The sequence below is a fragment of the Ursus maritimus genome, unplaced genomic scaffold, assembly GCF_017311325.1.
Source record: "Ursus maritimus isolate PB19 unplaced genomic scaffold, ASM1731132v1 scaffold_6, whole genome shotgun sequence".
NCBI lineage: Eukaryota > Metazoa > Chordata > Mammalia > Carnivora > Ursidae > Ursus > Ursus maritimus.
Genome location: NW_024426774.1, coordinates 74,946,883 through 74,967,029, shown reverse-complemented (window position 1 = coordinate 74,967,029; position 20,147 = coordinate 74,946,883). Strand labels below are relative to the sequence as shown.

Genomic DNA, 20,147 nt, shown 5'->3' with positions numbered 1-20,147 from the left:
GCTATGCATATGTTTTAATTTTTCTATTTGCTTTTTCTCCTCGTTATGGACCTGTATTTTCCTGCTTCTTTACATAACTGGTACTATTTTATTGGATGTCAGAAATTGTCAATTTTACTTTTTTGGGTAATGGATATTTTTGCTTTCTTATAATTATTCTTGGGATTTATTCAGGGATGCACTTAAGTTCCTTGGAAATAGATTGATCCTTTCAGGTCCTGCATTTAAGATTTTCTAGGCAGAACTGGAGCAGCATTTGGTTGTCCATGCTCCTGAGGCAAGACCCTTCTTTATACTCTACCTAATGCCTACTGGATTATGAAATTTCCCAGTCTAGCTGATGGGGGTAGTTACTATTCTCTGCCTTGTTTAAGCTCAGAGAGGTCATTGTTCCCTCCAGTCCTTTCAGATGATTCATTCCCCAGACTCTGGTAGTTTCTTCAAATGTAAGCACTGATTGGTACTCTGGCTTGTCCTGGATTTACAGTGACTCCACAGGACAGACAATAAGACAAAAAACATTCTCTAGAAGGCAATCTTGAAATGCATAGCCTCAGGCCAAGATTAGAGGACTGGAGAATAGAATTTTATTTACTGTCTCCCATCAGCCCATTAGAATGAAATGCTTTATCAGATGGTCCCATAGTTATACAGCCTGAGCGGTCAGGAGACAACTATCTAGGATGTGAATTTTTCTTAAGTTTTCCACAAATGCCTATAAACAGAAGTGGTTAACAAACTACAAGTAGGGACCCTCTGGGATGCTTGTTAAAAATCAGACTCCTAAATTTGGCAAAATGTTGATAATTATTGAATCTGACTGATGGGTACATGGGATGGGGGTCCACATACTCTTTTACTTTTGTGTATGTTTGAAATTTTCCATAATAAAAAGCTTTGAAGAAAAACAAAATATATTAATTAAGATTCCTGGGCCTCTATGCCTAGAGCCTAATTTAGCAGCTCTGAAGTGTGACCCAGGAATCTGCATTTTCACAAATGCCTTAGTTTAGATGGTCCTTGAACCACATTTTGCAGTATATGCTTAGGTGATTTCATTTGCTCAACTTAATTGTCTTTATGGTTGCAATTTTCCCAACTAAGGTATTGTCCATTGGCCTCCAGTCTGTAATGCTCAAATAAATGAACACTCTCTTCTCAATTCATTAAGCTCTTACCTGAACAGTCCCTGGAGGACACAGATCCTTACAGCCAAAATTATGAAAATGGAACTCTCCCCCAGTCAAAGAAGCAAGCTCTTTCAAAAATCCATTTGCAATCTCATCATTGTAATTGAAGGAGATGGTGTAAATAGGAATTTTCTGAAAAACTCTGACTTGGTCTATAACCATTTCAGGTGGCTGAAATGATACATTTTGAGGGGGGAAACAGGGAGATGGAAAGGGAGAGGAAGAGAAAGAAAAAAATAGGATGTGAAAATCCTTAGTATTTGCTATAGACAGTGAGATTCTCAACTAGTAATTCCTTATACAGTGATGAATGCCTTCTTGGAAAGGTGTCAGTTCAATTCAAAAAACAAAGCAAACACTGCCGGATGGTGAGAGTATGAAGACCAACGACTCAGCCCTTGCCTCTGAGGGCTCATAATTTGGTGGAGAAAAAAATCTGGAAGAAAGATGTGACTGACCAAATCACTCAATTTTAGGTGCACCTAAGCCTACGGTTCATGCTTTTAAAGTGTTGGGCTATACTTCAGAGCACTGAAAGTATCAGGGTAGAATATCCTGGCTATTGGGATTCTACAGAGTGAGGCTACTGGATCTCAATGTAGTTTCCAAAGCATCTACTTGAAAAGAGCATTTTTCAGCTTCAGATAGGCCATGGTCAGTGTGTCTCCCACAGAGTGAAAGAAGAGTTATTGAGGGTCCTTCCATGTGCTAAGCACTCTGTTGAGAGTATAACAAGGAAGTTAATCCTTACAACCATCCTGTGAGGTAGTTAGAAAGACGGATAGTTGCCTACTAATATAAATTCCTCTCACCCTTTTTTACTAGCAGAACCCTGGCTTTCTTTTCATGACAGCAATGTGCCCAGTTTAAAACAAATAACACACATACACATAAAAACTCATCTTCTGACACTCTTTTGCAGCTAGAGTTAGCCATGTGACCCAGTTCTGCCTATTGAGATATAGGCAGAAGTCCCAGGGAAGAGATTCCTTTTCTCTAATAAAAAGGCAAAGATTTAACAACAACAACAACAAAAACCCTAATGTCCTTCCCCTTCCCATCCTCAACCCCCCCACCGCCCCAGAAAATGGGCACTGCCTAGAGATGGAGCAGCCACTTGCAACAAGGAGGGTAGAAATTATAAATGAAGATGGTGGAGAATAAACACAAAAAGAAGCTTGTTTTCTTGGAGACATCCATGAGTAGCTCTAGAACCTAGAAGACCTACTGCTGGGCTTCTTATCCATAGGAATATAAATCTCTCCATTGTTTCAGCCATCATTTTTCTGCTCCTCTACTTTTCTCCCCAGTAATATGCAACCCTACTTGACCCAGTAGGTATGGGCCCCACACACAGAAGGAGAAACTGAGACTCAGAAGGATTCAGTTTCCTAGGGTCATCAAGCTCTTAAACCTTAAGCCTGGAATTCAAAGCCGGTTTTTAGAATTAGAAGCATTGCCAGAAGCAATGGGTAAGGATTGACTCTCAGGTAATGTTTACATTACCTAACCCTCAGGAAGGAAGAACTGATGAATTCCCCTGCCATCTCTCCATCACACCACCACAGCCCAGCCGAGAACCTTCAGAAACTGCTTGCCCCCACTTCCTCTATGTTTCTCAGTGCCAGGAGTCCCTCTTTGATTAACCCAACTTGCTGGCTCCTTCAGCCAGTTCCACTGACGACTTCCAGTTGCTATCGTTTGGCCTTTAACTCTTCCTATATTTGTGTTATGCATCCTGGGAAGGCAGAGTGAAAATGGAGACACATCACTGGCTGGCCTTTTCCCCAGGAAGTGGCTGGTTAAGTGGTCGCTCAGGTTCTGGTCTCATTCTAGCCACCACTTACACACAGCCTCAGTCTTTGTGTCTGGCTCCAGCATTGAGCCTGCCCCTGCCCATAAGTCCACCTCCACCTCTCATCCTTCTTCTCTCTTCTCCCCTCTGGCCATCAGCTGGTTTCTTTCTTTCTTTTTTTTTATGTTCAATTAGCCAGCATACAGTACATCATTAGTTTTTGATGTAGTGTTCGATTCCTTAGTTGCCTATAACACGCAGTACTCATCACAACATGTGCTTCTAACCAAACAGTAACCTAAATGAGCTGACCCCATCCCTCTTGTCAAATGCAACCACAGAGCAAGGCCCTCTCTGCTGCTTCCCCTTCGTTCAGCCTAGTTTCTGAGTACCTACTATGTATCAAGCACTAAGAGCTCTGCTCATGCTGTCTACCTGTATCCTCTCTACAACCCTCTGAGGTGGATACTATTATGCTTGCTTCATACCAGTGAATCCTGGCCACTGCCCCTGATTCCAGGCTGGAGATGCTACCTCTAAATTCTGTTAATTTTATAGCCTTTCAGCCAGGAACTATTCCTATACTAACTTATAGACGAGATATTTGGGAAGGGAAAGTAATTAACATTGATTTAATATTGACTGTGGGTGCCAGGTACCATGGGTAGCATTTTCATCTGTTGATATGCTACCTAACATTATTTCATATACTTATTTGCTCATTGCCTATCTCCCTATAAAACAGAAGCTTCCCTGAAGACAGGCACCTTGTTCAACTTGCTTACCACTCTATCCCAGACTGATAGCAGTGCCTGGCATATAAAAGGTACTCAATAAATACCTGGGGAATGCATTCATGGGAACATCATTTCATCTACTCAAAGCAACCCTGTGAATAGCGAGTATCGGCTTTAAGCCGCAGTCAAGGAAGTAGAGGACTTGCCCAAGGTCATTCAGATGGGCAGTGCTGGGGGTGAGCTTCCAACCCAGATCTCTAGCTCCAAAACCATTTCCATCAATCCATACAGCTAAAGAGTGCACAGGTATGAGAAAGTCTGTTAGTGTATCTTGGTGAGCCCCCCACATGTGACCAGCCTTAGGTAGTCTTTTTTAAACTGGCAAGATGTTCTAGTACCCAGCGTGGCGTTAGAGAGCTGTACAGAGAGTGGGGGTGTTGCAGAAGGAGCGCCATGCCTGCAATGGAAAATAGCCATTCCTGACCTCCTGCCTGTACCCCACCCATGGATTATTCTCCCTGGTTTATGCCCTCACAGCTTTGAAGAAGAGGCTCCGAACATGTAAGCAAACTTTTACCACACCAGCCTCGCTGACCCTGACTCCTTCCAGCCACTTACTCTAGTAGCTCTGTTACTAGAAAGTAGTAGGCCTTCTCCTTGTGTAACTCCTATACAACGTTGAGTAAGCCTTTCTCAGCCCAGGACTCCATCATATGTTCCCCACAGAAGTCCCTTCAATCCTTAAATGAGGCCAAGCAGCATACCCGAGAGACTCTCCCCGGTTCCCTCTTCTCTGAATCTAAACAGATGTGCAGCCAGATGACCCTTTCACCACACCTGTCAACTTGGGGTGGCAAGGAAGGCAGGGATAGGTTCTCCTAACTCTCCTAACTTCTCCTGCAGGAGGTTTGTCTGTGTAGGTGGCTCACCCTGTGCCTTCTCTGTGCTCCCACCCCTTGCACACCTCACATCAGGCTTTACCCATTCATTTTTGTTTACGATGCAGAAGCATTCCTTACTCCCATTTTCTTGATTCCTACCAGGGTAAGTTCCTAACTTCAAAGACGCCGCAAAATGCTGCAGCCAAAGACTGCTGGGCTGTGTCCATTCACACCTAGAGATGCCCACCAAAGGACACCTAGCAATTCTGTTTTAATGACAACTAATATTACTGGAATTCTTTTAACTTGATTAATTTAAGACTTGTCTTGCTATACAATTCTTCCCTGGACATTTAATAAATAAACAGTAAGCTGGTATCTATGGAATTAAATCCTGAACATCATCTTTGTGTGTCCTTTCAAGCAGAAAATTCTGCTGAGTATTGGGAATAATAGCACCGGCCTTCACATACTCAGATCCTACAAAGTCAATGAAAATTCAAAAAGAAATGGAGATTGAGTGATACATCTTAATGTCCTCTAGACAGAACATGAATATCAAATATTCATTTGCTTTTTGGAGAGAATCTGTGGGACAATGCAGAAGAAATGGACTGCATGTCAGAAAAGGCAAATATGAACACAAAATGCCTAACTCGGAGTTTATAAATTACTTTTCAGGTGGACTGCGTATTTCTGATTCTGATTATCATCTGTAGCCATAGTTCTTCATCTTTAAGAGGACTATAGACCCTCTGGTGACAGCTAGGGAGGGCTCTTCTCCCCAGAGAAATGTACATTTTGTATACATTCTCAGGAGATTCCAGACCCGCAGAAGTACATGGTGGGACTGTGGATCAAGAATCCTTCCCAATACACACAGCTAAACAGGTGTGTTACTTGGTCCATCCCTTCTGGGGGACTATTTGGCAGTATCTATCAAAATGCATACCTTTGGACTAAGTCTACTTCTCAGAATTTATGCTACATATATACATATGCAAAACATGTGTGCACAGTTACTTTTGCAACATAGTGTGTAACAGAAAGACTGAAAACAATCTCAATGTCCATCTCCAGGAACACTAGGCAGCTATAAAAAAATGAGGAAGTTCTTTATATATTAAGCAATTTCCAAGGCATATTGCTTTATTAATAAAGGTGCGGAATCATGTGTGTAATACACCACCATTTATATATTTATAAAAGGGAGTATGTAAAAATACATTTCTGCTTGCAAAACAATCTCTGAAAGAAGAGATAAGAAAATTGGTAGCATACATTGCCTCTTAGCTAGTGAACAGGAGGTAGGAGGGAGAATCTTCCCTGCATACCCCTTTGTACCTTTGTAATTTATACCATGTGAATGTATTACTATTCAAAAATTAAATAAAATTAATTTCCAAGGCAGAAGTGACATTAAGCCTATATAATGGAATATGATGCAGTCATTGAGAATGATGTTTTGGAAGAATTTCTCAGGACTTGCAAAAAAAAGCATATATTAGATGAAACAAGGCAGCACACAAAATTGAATTACGACTGAGTTAAACTTTCTTCTTTTTTATGCTTATATGCTTATCTATATTTTCTAAATGGCCTACAGTGTGAACAGTAAAATCAGTAACAGTTTATTAAAAAGGAAAAGACCCCTTGTACAGATGACTTTCAAATCAGAATCTCTAGCCCCCATCTTCCCCAACCACCAGCCCCATATTTCTAGGGCTTCTGGACATCCATGGACTATAGGTCCTGAAACTCGACTTCTTCCACCAGCAACTCCCAAGCTTGTTCCTTCTTTAGATTTAAATTTAAATCAGTTACTAACATAATTGTTATAAACCAGAAATCGGTCACCGTGATTCCTTTCTCTCTTGCTCCCACCTTCTCCTCACTCTGTCTTCCTCTGCTCCCAAATTGGTCACCAAGTCCTTTGATGCTACTCTATTATCTCATCTCTGAGGAGAGTCCTCTCTTCCACATTTCCGTTTCCTACCTGATGTGGGCCCTCCCCAGCTCCCATCAAGATTTCGTCTTTCCCTTGCACTGCTGAGGCACATTTCTAAAGTACAGCTGAATGGGATCACCTGCCCCGCTGAGCCCTCCCAACTGTGGTAAAGCCCACCCACTCGTTCCATGTGGCCATCAAGGAAAATCTCCCCCAACCGAGCTTTCTAGCCTCAGCCCTGACACTTTTCCATCATTGCCTTTGCTCTCAGATTGTTTCTCTGGGCAGCCCACGTATTTCCACACCTCTGTTCCTTTGGCCCAGGATACCAGTAATCTCCTCTGTTTAGAAAATTCTTTCTCCTCTTTCCGGACACAGCTCAAATGTCCCCTTTTCAGTGGAACTTCCCCAGCCTTCTCTCCATCTTGTACAGCAATATTCAATCACTCTGCTCCCAGACATCTCACAGCACAGACAAACCCACACCCTGTGTCAGATCAGAGTTAACCATACATGTCTAACATATCCTCCAAAGTGTAAACGCTCCTAAGGCAGGGGTAAAATACTATGCATGTTTGTAGCCTCAAAACTTGGCACCACACACGGAACATAAGCAAGGCACAATAAATTGCCTTTGAATAGAAAGCATAATGAAGTTGATCGGAAAATCATCCAAAATAAAATTTCACTTTACACATATCTTCTCTGCCATAAATCTAACGCTGTAATAAAATCCAGTTGCTTTACTATTTAAGCCCTGGACCACTTGATGCAGGATATTTTACAATATTTGCCTAGCACTCTTCACATGCAAACACCTCACAATGAAGGATGCAAGTTGATACTAATTCACTTTAGCGGCTAATTTACATTGTACTGGCCTGCAAATCCGTATGTTTATTTAATGCCCAGAGCATTAGTCTTTCATTCACAAAGCTCGAGAGAAGATGAACAGACTCCACTAAAACTTTTCAAATATTTTCCAGTCAGGCTAAGCAAAACAAAGAACATTTCACTAGAAAGGCATGCTTTTGTTTAAATGATTACTAAGTTAAAATTAGGGGTAAAACCAAGGACATTGTGCAGTGACATGTTTAGATTTGGAGTCCCCAAAGGAAAAAAATCAAAAAGAATCTCCTTACTCTTAGTTTGTAATAAAATATAAACCAGTCCTCAATGGAAAGGTGGATATTTCCTTTCATGGGGTTAGGCTCCAGGCCTGTGGGTGTGTGGCCCATGAACCAGACAACACTTGCTGTCACATAAATTTTCCTCTGCATTTCAGCAGACAAAGGAATTCCTCAGTGTATTTTGTCACCTCAGCTCTGGGTCCCTAAGCCAAGGAAACATCTCTCAACAGCTTTACAAGCTGTTTCAAGCAGTTGAAAATAATCCTTCGAACCCATTCTTGGCATTTATTTTCACGGTATTGGTGAATCCCTTTTTGTTCCCAACTCTGGTAAGTACCTGATCAGGTCTCCCATCTGTCAAAAGGTAGATTACTTGTGTTTCTTCATCAGCCAAAGCAATTTGCAGGGCATGCAGGGTGTTTGTGGAACTTCCGGTCTACAAAGGAGAGAGAGATACTTGAATCTTAAGAAAAATCTCACAAACAACTGCTATTTATTTTCTGCTTCCAAAAAAAAGAAAAATATTTGTGAAATAAAAGATAAAATCATATTGAGATAATAATTTAAACCCAGTAATTCCAAGGAGCCAAATCCCTGGGTGTGCCATAAAAGCCTGTATCCAGACAATTCTAGGACTGCTAGAAGCCAGGACTATGGATTTCCTGTCCTGACGACATAGCTCTTAATGCAACTTTATCTTTGTGTGTTTTTGTGTGAGGCACTAACTCAGTTACTGTTCATTCGGCTGTCAACACAGCTTAAACATACAGTCTGAACACAAGCCTGGCAGTGCAAACCAGGATTTATTCAAGCGTGAGCATGGTCACATCAGCAATCTGGGGCAGAGCAAAGAAATTGTAAGTTTTTAAAACTCCTGCAGTTTCTGCCCAAGGATATAGAGCACTGGCCAGAGTGTCACTGCCAAATTTGTAACAAAAAGAAGCCAGATAAACAAGTAAACGCCTTTTGTTATGCTCGTCAGAGTGTCAGAGCGCTCAGGTCACAGGGCAATCAGTGGGCCCCAAATGTGAGGACAGACAGGCGGGTTGCAGACACCCGTGAGACGCAAGCCCTGCTTCCGGCATCAGATGCAGCAGACACTAGGCACGAAGAGTTTGCCTGGGGTGATCGGTGAACTGGCAGAGGCTAGCCAGGTATAGATTGGTGAGACAGTAAAGGTCCACAGGCCGCAAATAGAGGGGAAATCTGCACTCTCGTGAAGGCTTTCTGACCACAAAGCCCAGAGGGTGCTCACAGAAAAGAAAGTCTCCTTCCTGCAGCAGAACTGGGGAAAAACAGTGACACAGAGACTCTTATGCTCCATCTCACCTTCAGAATAAAAGCCCTAATGTGCGAATGTGTGTGTGCGGGGGGGAGGGGTGGCGGAGGGCAACAAACACAGTCACCCTTAGGGCACTGGTGAAAATCCAGGACAACAGAGGGAAGGAAAGGGGGGAAACCAACCTTCCACACCTGGAAAAGGAGCGAGGCTAGGTGCTGGGCTCAGAACTACTAAGGGACACACCCCCGAGCCTATGGGACACAAACCTGCCTAAGATGAAGGCTCATTCAGAGAAGACCCACCCCAGCACTCCCCTACAAAGAGTGACCAGCAAGGAACTTGTAAGAGACAGACTCTCTCTGAGGCCCAACGTGAAGGGCAAATTAAAATCTAGGAGTGGAGCAGACAGTGAAGAACAAGTCTCCAGCACATCACCCCCCCAAGTACCACCACAAGAATTTGAGGGGCATGTGCACTGAACGTAACAGTAACAAACAAACCTCAAACCTAGCCCCGCTCTGGACTAGATTAAGTTTATGCCTCTCCCCCCCCAAAAGAAAGGTATGCTCATTTCCAGACATAAATAATATTTATCTTGGTGTCTGTATACTACACATGACGTCTAGCTCTTAAGAACAACAACAAAAATAAGTATATTAAAAAGAAAGAAACAACATACTACCAAGATACAAAGTACTCATCAGAAACAAATTCAGGTATGACACAGATACTAAAACTATTTGAAAGAAAATTTAAAACAACTATGAATAACACATTAAAATTTCTAATGGCAGAGGTGAACAATGCTGAAGACTAGCTGGGTAATTTCAGCAGAGGGATGGAAACCTTAAGAAATAACTGAATGGAAACACTAAAAATCAAAAACGCAGTTATGCAGACGAATACGAAGAGTAAATCAAAACAGAAACAAGCATCAAAGGGCTGTAGGATGATATCAAATGGTCTGGCATGTGCATAATTGGAAACACAACAAAAAATACAGGATAGGAGAAATAATTGAAAAAAGGAATGGCTGAGAATTTTCCAAAAACAATGACAGATATAAACCCATGGACCCAAGAAGGTCAAGTAGGATAAATAAAATAAAATGCCCTGATGCTCCCAGGGTGGTGGCAGAGAAGGCCAAGTGGTGAGCCAAGACTCTCATGCCCACCAAATGTGACAAGTCCTCCTGGCCTGACAGTGTCCACTCCTACCCAGCAGCACTGAGGGGCTCTACCCCTCAGGGTCCAAGTGGGGAAGCTGGACTTCAACCTCTACCTCCTCCTCACAGTATGTAGCCTTTTGGGTTGAGCCTCTTTCACTTTAGCAAAATGCATTTAAGATTCACCCGAGCTATTTCATGAATCAAGAGTCTGTTCCTTTTTATTGATGGATGTAAAATAGTTTATCCATTCCCTGTTGAAGGACATCTGTGCCATTTCCCATTTTAAGCATTTATAAATAAAGCTGTTACAAACGTTTGCTTACAGGTTTTTATATGAATATACATCAAAAGCTGTGAAGGGCCTGAGATTTTACCTTACTTGCAAACTAACATGAGTGCTGGCAGAAGATCCAAGACTCCTGGGTCACCAACAAAGGACTTTACTACTCACAGCAATAGCAGTAGCCAGAATGTCAGGGGGTGTTTTGTTTTGTTTTGTTTTGTACCAGTTTCCTGAGTGATGGGAAGAGGGTTAAGTGACACTTGCATACACAGTAGATTGTGTTAAAGGAGAGGGACCCTGAATTTAGGCAAACTGAATATTCTATAATGGACTGTAAGCATGCTTGTCCTTTGTTCTGGAGTTAGATACTATCTTTATACTGGATAATAAGCATGCTACCTTTTGCTACTTTCCAAGGCTGTCTGCTATATAAACATCCATGAAAAGATAGACAGAGGTTCTTGACATAAGAACATAGGTGATTGATTTGAAATCATTTCCTCTTTTTTAATGTAGGCTTTAGTGCATTAAATTACTCCTCAGCACTGTATTAGCTGCATTCCACACATTTTCATGCTTTGCTTAATTTTCATTAAATTTTATGAAATTTCATTTTTTTTAAGATTTTATTTTTTTGCGAGAGAGAGAGAGCCAGAGAGAGAACATGAGTGGATGGGAGGGGCAGAGGCAGAAGCAGACTCCCCACTAAGCAGCGAGCCCGATGAGGGCTCGATCCCAGGACCCTGGGATCATGAACTGAGCCAAAGGCAGATGCTTAACCCACTGAGCCACCCAGATGCCCTTAATTCTACAAAATTTAAAATTTTATTTGTGATTTCCTTTCTGATCTGTGAATTATTTAAAGCCTGTTCTTTAATTTCTAAGTGTTCTAAGATTTTCAGGGTGTCTGTTATTGATTTCTAGTTTGATTCCACTACATTCACAAGACATCTGTATGACTCAATACTGTATGATTTCAATTCTTTTAAATTTGTTAAGGGTTGTTTTATGACTCAAGATATAGTCTATTTATGTGAAAGGTCAATGTGTGTTGGAAAAGAATATGTATTCTGTTGGCGTGTGGAGCATTCTATAAATGTTAATTAGATATGGTTAGTTGAAGGTGTTGTTCAGTTCTCCCAAATCCTTGCTGACTGTTCAGTAATGCTATCAACTGCTAAGACTGGGGTACCAAAGCCCCAAGTAGAATTGCTGTATTTGTCTATAATTTCTTTTGACTCCATCTGGTTTTGTTTCATGTATTTTGAAGCTTTGTTGTTTGGTGCATACACATTTAGGATTGCTGTCTTCTTTTTTCTAAATTAAGGTACAGCTGACACACAATGTTACATTAGTTTCAGATGTACAACACCATGACTGGACAAGTTTATATGCTGTTCTGTGTTCACCACGAGTGTAACTAGGACTGTTATCCTCTTGTTGGATTGACCTTTTTATTATCATATTAAGTCTCTTGTAGTTCTCTTTGCTTTAATGTCTATTTTATGTGATATTAACATATATACTCCAGATTTTTAAAAATTAGCATTTATGTATCTTTCCCATCCTTTTACTTTTGACCTGTGTTACTTTTGAAGGGAGTGTCTTACAGACCACATAGAGTTGACCATGTTTTTGTCTACTCTCCAATCTCTGTCATGTAATTGGTATATTTAGACCATTTATATGTAATTACTGATATTTAATCAAGCTTCCCTTTTTTTGTTTTCTGTGTATTTCCTCTGTTTCTCATGTGTCTTATTTTTCCTTTCCTTCCTATGGATTATTTGAATATTTTTTTAGTGTTCTATTCTGATTTATTTGTAATGTTTTTAAGTGTGTTGCTTTATGTAGTGTGCTTCATGGTTGCTCTAGGTATTTTCTTAATGCAGTGTGTAACTTATCACAGCCTCCTCATACTGATGGTTTACCACTTCAAGTTAAGTGTAAAAACTATCCGTTCCATTTAGGTTCCTTGTCTGAAGTACTTCCTCTATATTTATTACACACCGCATTAGATGGTGTTAAACTTTTGCTTGAGCCATAAAACATGATTAAAGCAACCCAGGAGGTTACAGATTCTCTACTATGTTTACTTTTATACCCACCCATTCTACTATCCTTTACTTCTGAAGGTCCAAGCTTTCTTATTTGGAGAGCTTCCATTAGCCATTCTTGAAGGATATGTCCCCCAGCACCAAATTCTCTTTGTTTTCCTTCTCCTTCAATCCCGAGGATATTTTCACCAGAAAGATGATTCATGGCTTACAGTTCTTTTCTTTTAGCACTTGAAAAATGTTGTGCCACCTCCTTCTAGTCTCATGGTTTCAGATGAGAAAATGCTGTCATTTGAATTGGTGTTCCTTTATAGTTTATGTGTTATCTCTCTTTGGCTATTTTTAGGATTTTTCTCTGTCTTTAGTTTTCAGAAGATTAAATATAATGTGTCATGGTATGGATTTCTTCAGTTTTACCCTGTTTGGGGTTCGCTTAGGTTCTTGAATTATAGTTTTTATGTTTTCAACCAAATTTGGAGAGCTTTTAGCCATTACTTCTTTGAATACTTTTCCAGTCCCACACTCTTTTCTAGAATTCTGATGGTATGAATATTTCCTCTTTTTTACTGTCCCAGAGATCTCTGAGGCTCTGTTCGTACTGGTATCAGTTGATTGTTCTTCTCATTCAAATGTGGATTTCTTGGATCTTGGTATGATGAGTGATTTTTTTTATGTCCTGGACAATTTGGTTACTATATTAGGAGACTATTCCCATTTAAATGTCATTTACTGAGAAAATGTGAATAAAGTATGGGTTTGGTTGAACAACAACAACAAAAATGTCATTTAGCAGGCAGTCGCCCTGTTCAGGCTTAGCGTGTTTATTTTAGCCTATGTTTGTGGGCTTTAGTTCCAATGACAATTTAATTTTCTACCCCATACAATCCTATTCTGGTCTGCTTTGTTCTTCTTGTGCTGCTGGGGCTCCCACTCAGTTCCTATTTGGTGCTGTCTGTAGGAAGCCCAGGAAAAGCACGTTTCTGGGCTGCTTAATGGTGCTAGGTGACCTTCTGGGGTGTACAAGCAGAAGCTGCTGAGCCTGACTCTATTTATACTGCTAAGTTGAGAGCAGGAAGACACAAAGCTTTGCCTTTGTTGTTGTTGCAGGATTGGACTTCCCATTGGTGCCCCAGTTGTGAAGCTGGGACAGTCAGGGACTTTGCTGTTGCTAGCAGGTCACACCACCTATAGGCGACCTGGTTTTAGAAATGCCCCAGGCTTTGCTGCTGGCACTGCTACATTTGTATGGGACCACCTGGCCATACCCCATGTGGGGAGTGCAGTCTGAGATTGCCTGGGATGTCGCTACTGTTGCTGCTGCCAACAGATCAGACCACTCATACAGTGCTCTGGCATGGGCGCAAGGGTGGCCAAGGACCTTACTGCTGCCATTGTTTCTAGTGGGTCAGACTACCCACCACACTTGGGTTGCAAAATGGTAACTGGGCAGCTGGAGTTTTGCTGTCCTACCATTTGATAGGATCTGAGTTGAAGAATAGGGATGCTATACTATTGCTACTGCTTCTGGTGCATTGGACTATGTGCCAGGCCCTGGGCTGTGGAGTAGAGTTTAGGGATTCTCACTAGATCTCTGCTGGGCCTACCTTTTCCCAGTGTCTTTGGTCAGAGAGGTGTAAATATATGACTGTATGCATTTGTCAAAACCCATAGATTTATATGCCAAAAAGAGTGCTGTATACAAAATAAAATACAATTCAAATAGAATATGGGGGAAACAAACATATTAATAAATGACATAAACACACTGCAGTAGTTGGGTAAAAAGTACCTGACTTAATAACTTTAGAAAACAGGTTTTTTTGACTGGATAACATAAGTCTAAAGAGAGAAAGAACTACCTGTAAACAGTGCATTCCAGTTGATTAATTTGCCTCTCAGAGTATGGGTTAGAAATTCTAAAACTATGTTATATGTATGCTAGGGTTGAACAAATGAGTAAATACATTACAGATAATGAGAATCAGGCTTTTCATTGACAAAGAAGTTACAAATAAGCAAATACATTAATTACAAATATATCCTGTGGCTCTGGATTGGTGCAAAAGGTATTAGTATGAACTCATGGTTTTCTTTTTCTTTTTTTAATGAAAATACAGATAAATAGATAGAGGAATATAGATGTTTATGGGCTATTATACATATATTTCCCATCTCTCTCCACTGAGAGGACCTAGAGTCCCGGTAGCAGCAATAAGCATACCCCAATGCCCAGATTTGGGTTTATAAATACCATTCTCTAATAAAAGAAACAAGGGTTCCTTGGAGATGTGGTAAACTCCAGGGTTGAGGCTGGGAAAATAGAAGATGATCATGAAAATTCTCATAACACCAGAAAGTAAGGAATTATTCAAGAAAATAAAAAGCTAGATGCATATGTGAAGGACACTGGGGGAAACCTGCAAGAGTTCCCAATAGCCAAAGTGGGAACAAGTTTAGTAACAAAATAAATAGCAATAATAATTACAAAACTGTTAAAAAAGTCACTGCACCTTTAACTATTTGGTAAAGGTCATTAGACTCGTCCTAAATCTGAGGGCAAATCTTTCAGGAAAGTCTGACTTCTTTTTATTTATTTATTTATTTATTTATTTATTTATTTATTTTAATGTTTAATAAATAGCAAGAGTATTATTACTGAAGGAGTAAATCAATATCCATGAATCCATAATGAAATAAATATGATTGATGAATAAATAAAAGGGAGAAAGGGGAAAGTTACAAAAGAATTCTCACACATAAATCTAAAAGGAATGGAGGAGACAGAAAGTCACCATTAGAACAGCACAGTAAAAACTGCTGTAGAGAAGATCTACCACGGAATGCTAAAATTAGTGGGTAAATGTTTGTAATAATTTTGCATGGTGACAGATGGTGACTACAGCTACTGTGGGGAGCACTGAGTAATGTATAGAATTGTCGAATCACTATGCTGTACACCTGAAACTAATATAAAACTGTATGTCAACTATATTTCTATAATAAATAAATTTCAAAAAAAAAATAAATGCAATGTGACCCTGGATTGAATCTTGGAACAGAACAGTAGCATTAGTAGAAAGACTAATGAACTCTGAATGAAGTCTGTGAATGAAGCAATGTGATTTTCTTAGTTTTGGTTTTTGTTTTGTTTTAAATAGACCCTATTTTTTTATTTTTTAAAGCAGTGTCTAAGCATAACATGGAGCTCGAACTCAGGATCCTGTGATCAAGAGTCGCATGCTCTACCCACTGAGCCAGCCAGGTGCTCCCTGTGATTTTCTTAGCTTTGGCAATTGAACTATGGTTATGTCAGATGTTAACATTAAGGGAAGCTTGCTGAACGGTAATACAGACAGCCTCTGTACTATCTCTGACACTCTTTTGTAAGTCTAAAATGATTTCAAATTAAAAAGTTAAAACACACACACACACACACACACACACACACACACACACACACACACAACCAAAAAACTCCTTCAGCATTTGGGTAGCAGAAATGTAGCTCAGATGGTAAACAGTACAACTCTTCTCTCTGAGCCCCATCTCAATAGTCTTGCTGACAAGCCCACTGTTCAGGGAATGTTGAAAGATGGTAGAAAGGGGCTCCTGGGTGGCACAGTCATTAAGTGTCTGCCTTCAGCTCAGGGCGTGATCCCAGCATTCTGGGATCGAGCCCCACAACAGGTTCCTCTGCTAGGAGCCTGCTTCTTCCTCTCCCACTCCCCCTGCTTGTGTTCCCTTTCTTGCTGGCTGTCTCTCTCTGTCAAATAAATAAGTAAAATCTTAAAAAAAAAAAAAAGATGGTAGAAAAGGTAGGAGAAAGCCAGACTGAGAGTCACAGGAAAGATGGTCAGGACTTAGTGCCTCTTTTGCACCTGCTCCTTTCCCTGATCATCCAGAAGCCATGAGCCAGACCCCACCCCCAAATACTGGGCTGACTCTGTTCCACCTTGTGCTCCTCTGACCTTAGTACTGGCTATGCCTGTTTGAGGAATCACTGCTCTGACACCAGCACATGGCAATGTCAGCACACCTGAGTGGTAGTCCTGAATTCATTGGGTTGATTCCTCAGTGAAGCCAGTCAAAAGAATATAGAGAAATCTGGTCATCTTGAAAATAAATTTTGCACATTCATTAAGCAAGCAAGAGAGCTTCAATGAAGACTCCTTTTTTAATAATAATTTTTTAATATGTTAGTCACCATACAGTAGATCCATAGTTTTTGATGTAGCGTTCCATGATTCATTATTTGCGTATAACACCCAGTGCTCCATGCAATATATGCCCTCCTTAATAACCATCACTGACCTATCCCAATCCCCCACCCCGCTCCCCTCTGAAGCCCTCAGTTTGTTTCCCAGAGTCTCTCGTGGTTCAGTCCCCCTTCTGTTTACGCCCCCTTCATTCCTCCCTTCCTTCTCCTACAGATCTCCCTGGTATTCCTTATATTCCATAAATGAGTGAAACCATATAATTGTCTTTCTCTGCTTGACTTATTTCACTTAGCATGATGTCCTCCAGTCACGTCCATGTTGCTGCAAATGTTGGGTAATCGTTCTTTCTAATGGCTGAGTAATATTCCATTGTATATATGGACCACATCTTCTTAATCTAGTCATATGTCGAAGGGCATCTTGGCTCCTTCCACAATTTAGCTATTGTGGACAATGCTGCTATGAACACTGGGGTGCATATGGCCCTTCTCTTCACTATGTCTGTTATCTTTGGAGTAAATACCCAGTAGTGCAATGGCTAGATCATAGGGTAGCTCAATTTTTAACTTTTTGAGGGACCTCCACACTGTTTTGCAAAGTGGCTGTACCAACTTGCATTCCCACCAACAATGTAAGAAGGATGCCCTTTCTCCACATTCTCTCCAACATTTGTGGTTTCCTGCCATGTCAATTTTTGCCATTCTAATTGGCGTAAGGTGGTATCTCAATGTGGTTTTGATTTGAATTTCCCTGATGGCTAATGATTTGAAACATTTTTTCATGTGTCTGTTAGCCATTTGTATGTCTTCATTGGAAAAGTGTCTGTTCATATCTTCTGCCCATTTTTTGATTTGATTATTTGTTTCCTGTGTATTGAGTTTGAGAAGTTCTTTGTAGATCGTGGATACTAGTCTTTTATCTGTGGTGTCATTTGCAAATATCTTCTCCCATTCCGTGGGCTGCCTTTTAGTTCTTTGTGTTTTAAGATTATTTATTTATTTATTTCACAGAGATAGACAGCCAGCGAGAGAGGGAACACAAGCAGGGGGAGTGGGAGAGGAAGAAGCAGGCTCCCAGTGGAGGAGCCCAATGTGGGACTCGATCCCGGAACGCCGGGATCACACCCTGAGCCGAAGGCAGACGCCTAACGACTACGCTACCCAGGCGCCCCTGCCTCTTAGTTTTTTTGACTGTTTCCTTGGCTCTGCAGAAGCTTTTGATCTTGATGAAGTCCCACAAGTTCACTTTTTCTTTTGTTTCCCTTGCCTTTGGAGATGTGTCATGAAAGAAGTTGCTGTGGCCAATGTCGAAGAGGTTGCAGCCTATGTTCTCCTCTAGGATTTTGATGGATTCCTGTCTCACATCGAGGTCTTTCATCCGTTTGGAGTTTATCTTTGTGTATGGTGTGAGAGAGTGGTCAAGTTTCATTCTTTTGCATATAGCTGTCGAATTTTCCCAGCACCATTTATTGAAGAGACTGTCATTTTTCCACTGAGTGTTTTTCCTACTTTGTCAAAGATTAGTTGCCCATATTGCTGAGGGTCCATTTCTGGGTTCTCTATTCTGTTCCATTGGTCTATGTGTCTGTTTTTGTGCCAGTACCATGCTGTCTTAGTGATCACAGCTTTGTAGTAGCTTGAAATCCAGCAACGTGATGCCCCCAGCTTTGTTTTTCCTTTTCAACAATTCCTTGGCAATTCAGGGCCTTTTCTGGTTCCACACAAACTTAAGGGCTGTTTGTTCCAGTTCTTTGAAAAATGTCATTGGTATTTTGATCGGGATGGCATTGAGTGTAGATTGCTCTGGGTAGCATAGATATTTTAACTATGTTTATTCTTCTGATCCATGAGCATGGAATATTTTTCCACCTTTTTGTGTCTTCCTCAGTATCTTTCAAGAGTGATCTGTAGTTTCTAGAATACAGACCCTTTACCTCTCTGGTTAATTCCGAGATAATGTATGATTTTTGGTGCTTTTGTAAATGAAATGGATTCCCTAATATCTCTTTCTTCAGTCTCATTGTTCGTGTATAGAAATGCAACTGATTTCTGAGCACTGATTTTGTATCCCGCCACATTACTGAATTGTTCTATGAGTTCTAGTAATTTGGGGATGGAGTATTTTGGGTATTCCATATAGAGTATCATGTCATCTGTGAAGAGAGAGAGTTTGACTTTTTCTTTGCCAATTTGGATATCTTTTATCCCTTTTTTTTTTCTTGGTGAGAACATTTCATTTTTTTAAATGTTTTTTTATTATATTATGTTAGTCACCATATAGTACATCCCTGGTTTTTGATGTAAAGTTCGATGATTCATTAGTTGCGTATAACACCCAGTGCACCATGCAATATGTGCCCTCCTTACTAACCATCACCAGCCTATCCCATTCCCCACCCCCCTCCCCTCTGAAGCCCTCAGTTTGTTTCTCAGAGTCCATGGTCTCTCATGCTTCATTTCCCCTTCTGATTACCCCCCCTTTCTTTATCCCTTTCTTCCCCTACCGATCTTCCTAGTTCCAATGTTCCATAGATGAGAGAAATCATATGATAATTGTCTTTCTCTGCTTGACTTATTTCACTTAGCATTATCTCCTCCAGTCCCGTCCGTGTTGCAGCAAATGTTGAGAACTCGTTCTTTCTGATAGCTGAGTAATATTCCATTGTATATATGGACCACAACTTCTTAATCCAGTCATCTGTTGAAGGGCATCTCAGTTCCTTCCACAATTTAGCTATTATGGACAACGCTGCTATGAATATTGGGGTGTATATGGCCCTTCTCTTCACTACGTCCGTTATCTTTGGGGTAAATACCCAGTAGTGCAATGGCTGGATCATAGGGTAGCTCAATTTTTAACTTTTTAAGGGACCTCCACACTGTTTTCCAGAGTGGCTGTACCAACTTGCATTCCCACCAACAAGGCAGGAGGGATCCCCTTTCTCCACATCCTCTCCAACATTTGTTGTTTCTTGTCTTGTCCATTTTTGCCATTGTAACTGGCGTAAGGTGGTATCTTAGTGTGGTTTTGATTTGAATTTCCCTGATGGCTAATGATTTTGAACATTTTTTTCATGTGTCTGTTAGCCATTTGTATGTCATCATTGGAAAAGTGTCTGTTCATATCTTCTGCCCATTTTATGATTTGTTTATTTGTTTCTCACGTATTGAGTTTGAGAAGTTCTTTGTAAATCTTGGATACCAGTCTTTTATGTGTAGCATCATTTGCAAATATATTTTCCCATTCTGTGGGCTGCCTCTTAGTTTTGTTTTTTTTTTTTTTTTTTTGGCTGTTTCCTTGGCTGTGCAGAAGCTTTTGATCTTGATGAAGTCCCACAAGTTCATTTTACCTTTTGTTTCTCTTGCCTTTGGAGATGTGTCATGAAAAAGGTTGCTTTGGCTGATGTCGTAGAGGTTGCTGCCTATGTTCTCCTCTAGGATTTTGATGGATTCCTGTCTC

At 40.6% G+C, this 20,147-nt stretch overlaps 1 protein-coding gene across 1 annotated transcript in view; it reads right to left on the bottom strand.

The window, feature by feature from the left end:
- Positions 1-20,147, bottom strand: part of VWA3B (von Willebrand factor A domain containing 3B) — a 210,124-nt gene that overhangs the window by 87,683 nt on the left and 102,294 nt on the right. Inside the window, exons 12-13 of the mRNA XM_008699794.2 lie at positions 8,019-8,117; positions 1,179-1,361 (exon numbers count right to left, since the gene is read on the bottom strand). Coding sequence (XP_008698016.2) covers positions 1,179-1,361; positions 8,019-8,117 — 282 coding nt within the window. The remainder of the gene's footprint in view (positions 1-1,178; positions 1,362-8,018; positions 8,118-20,147) is intronic.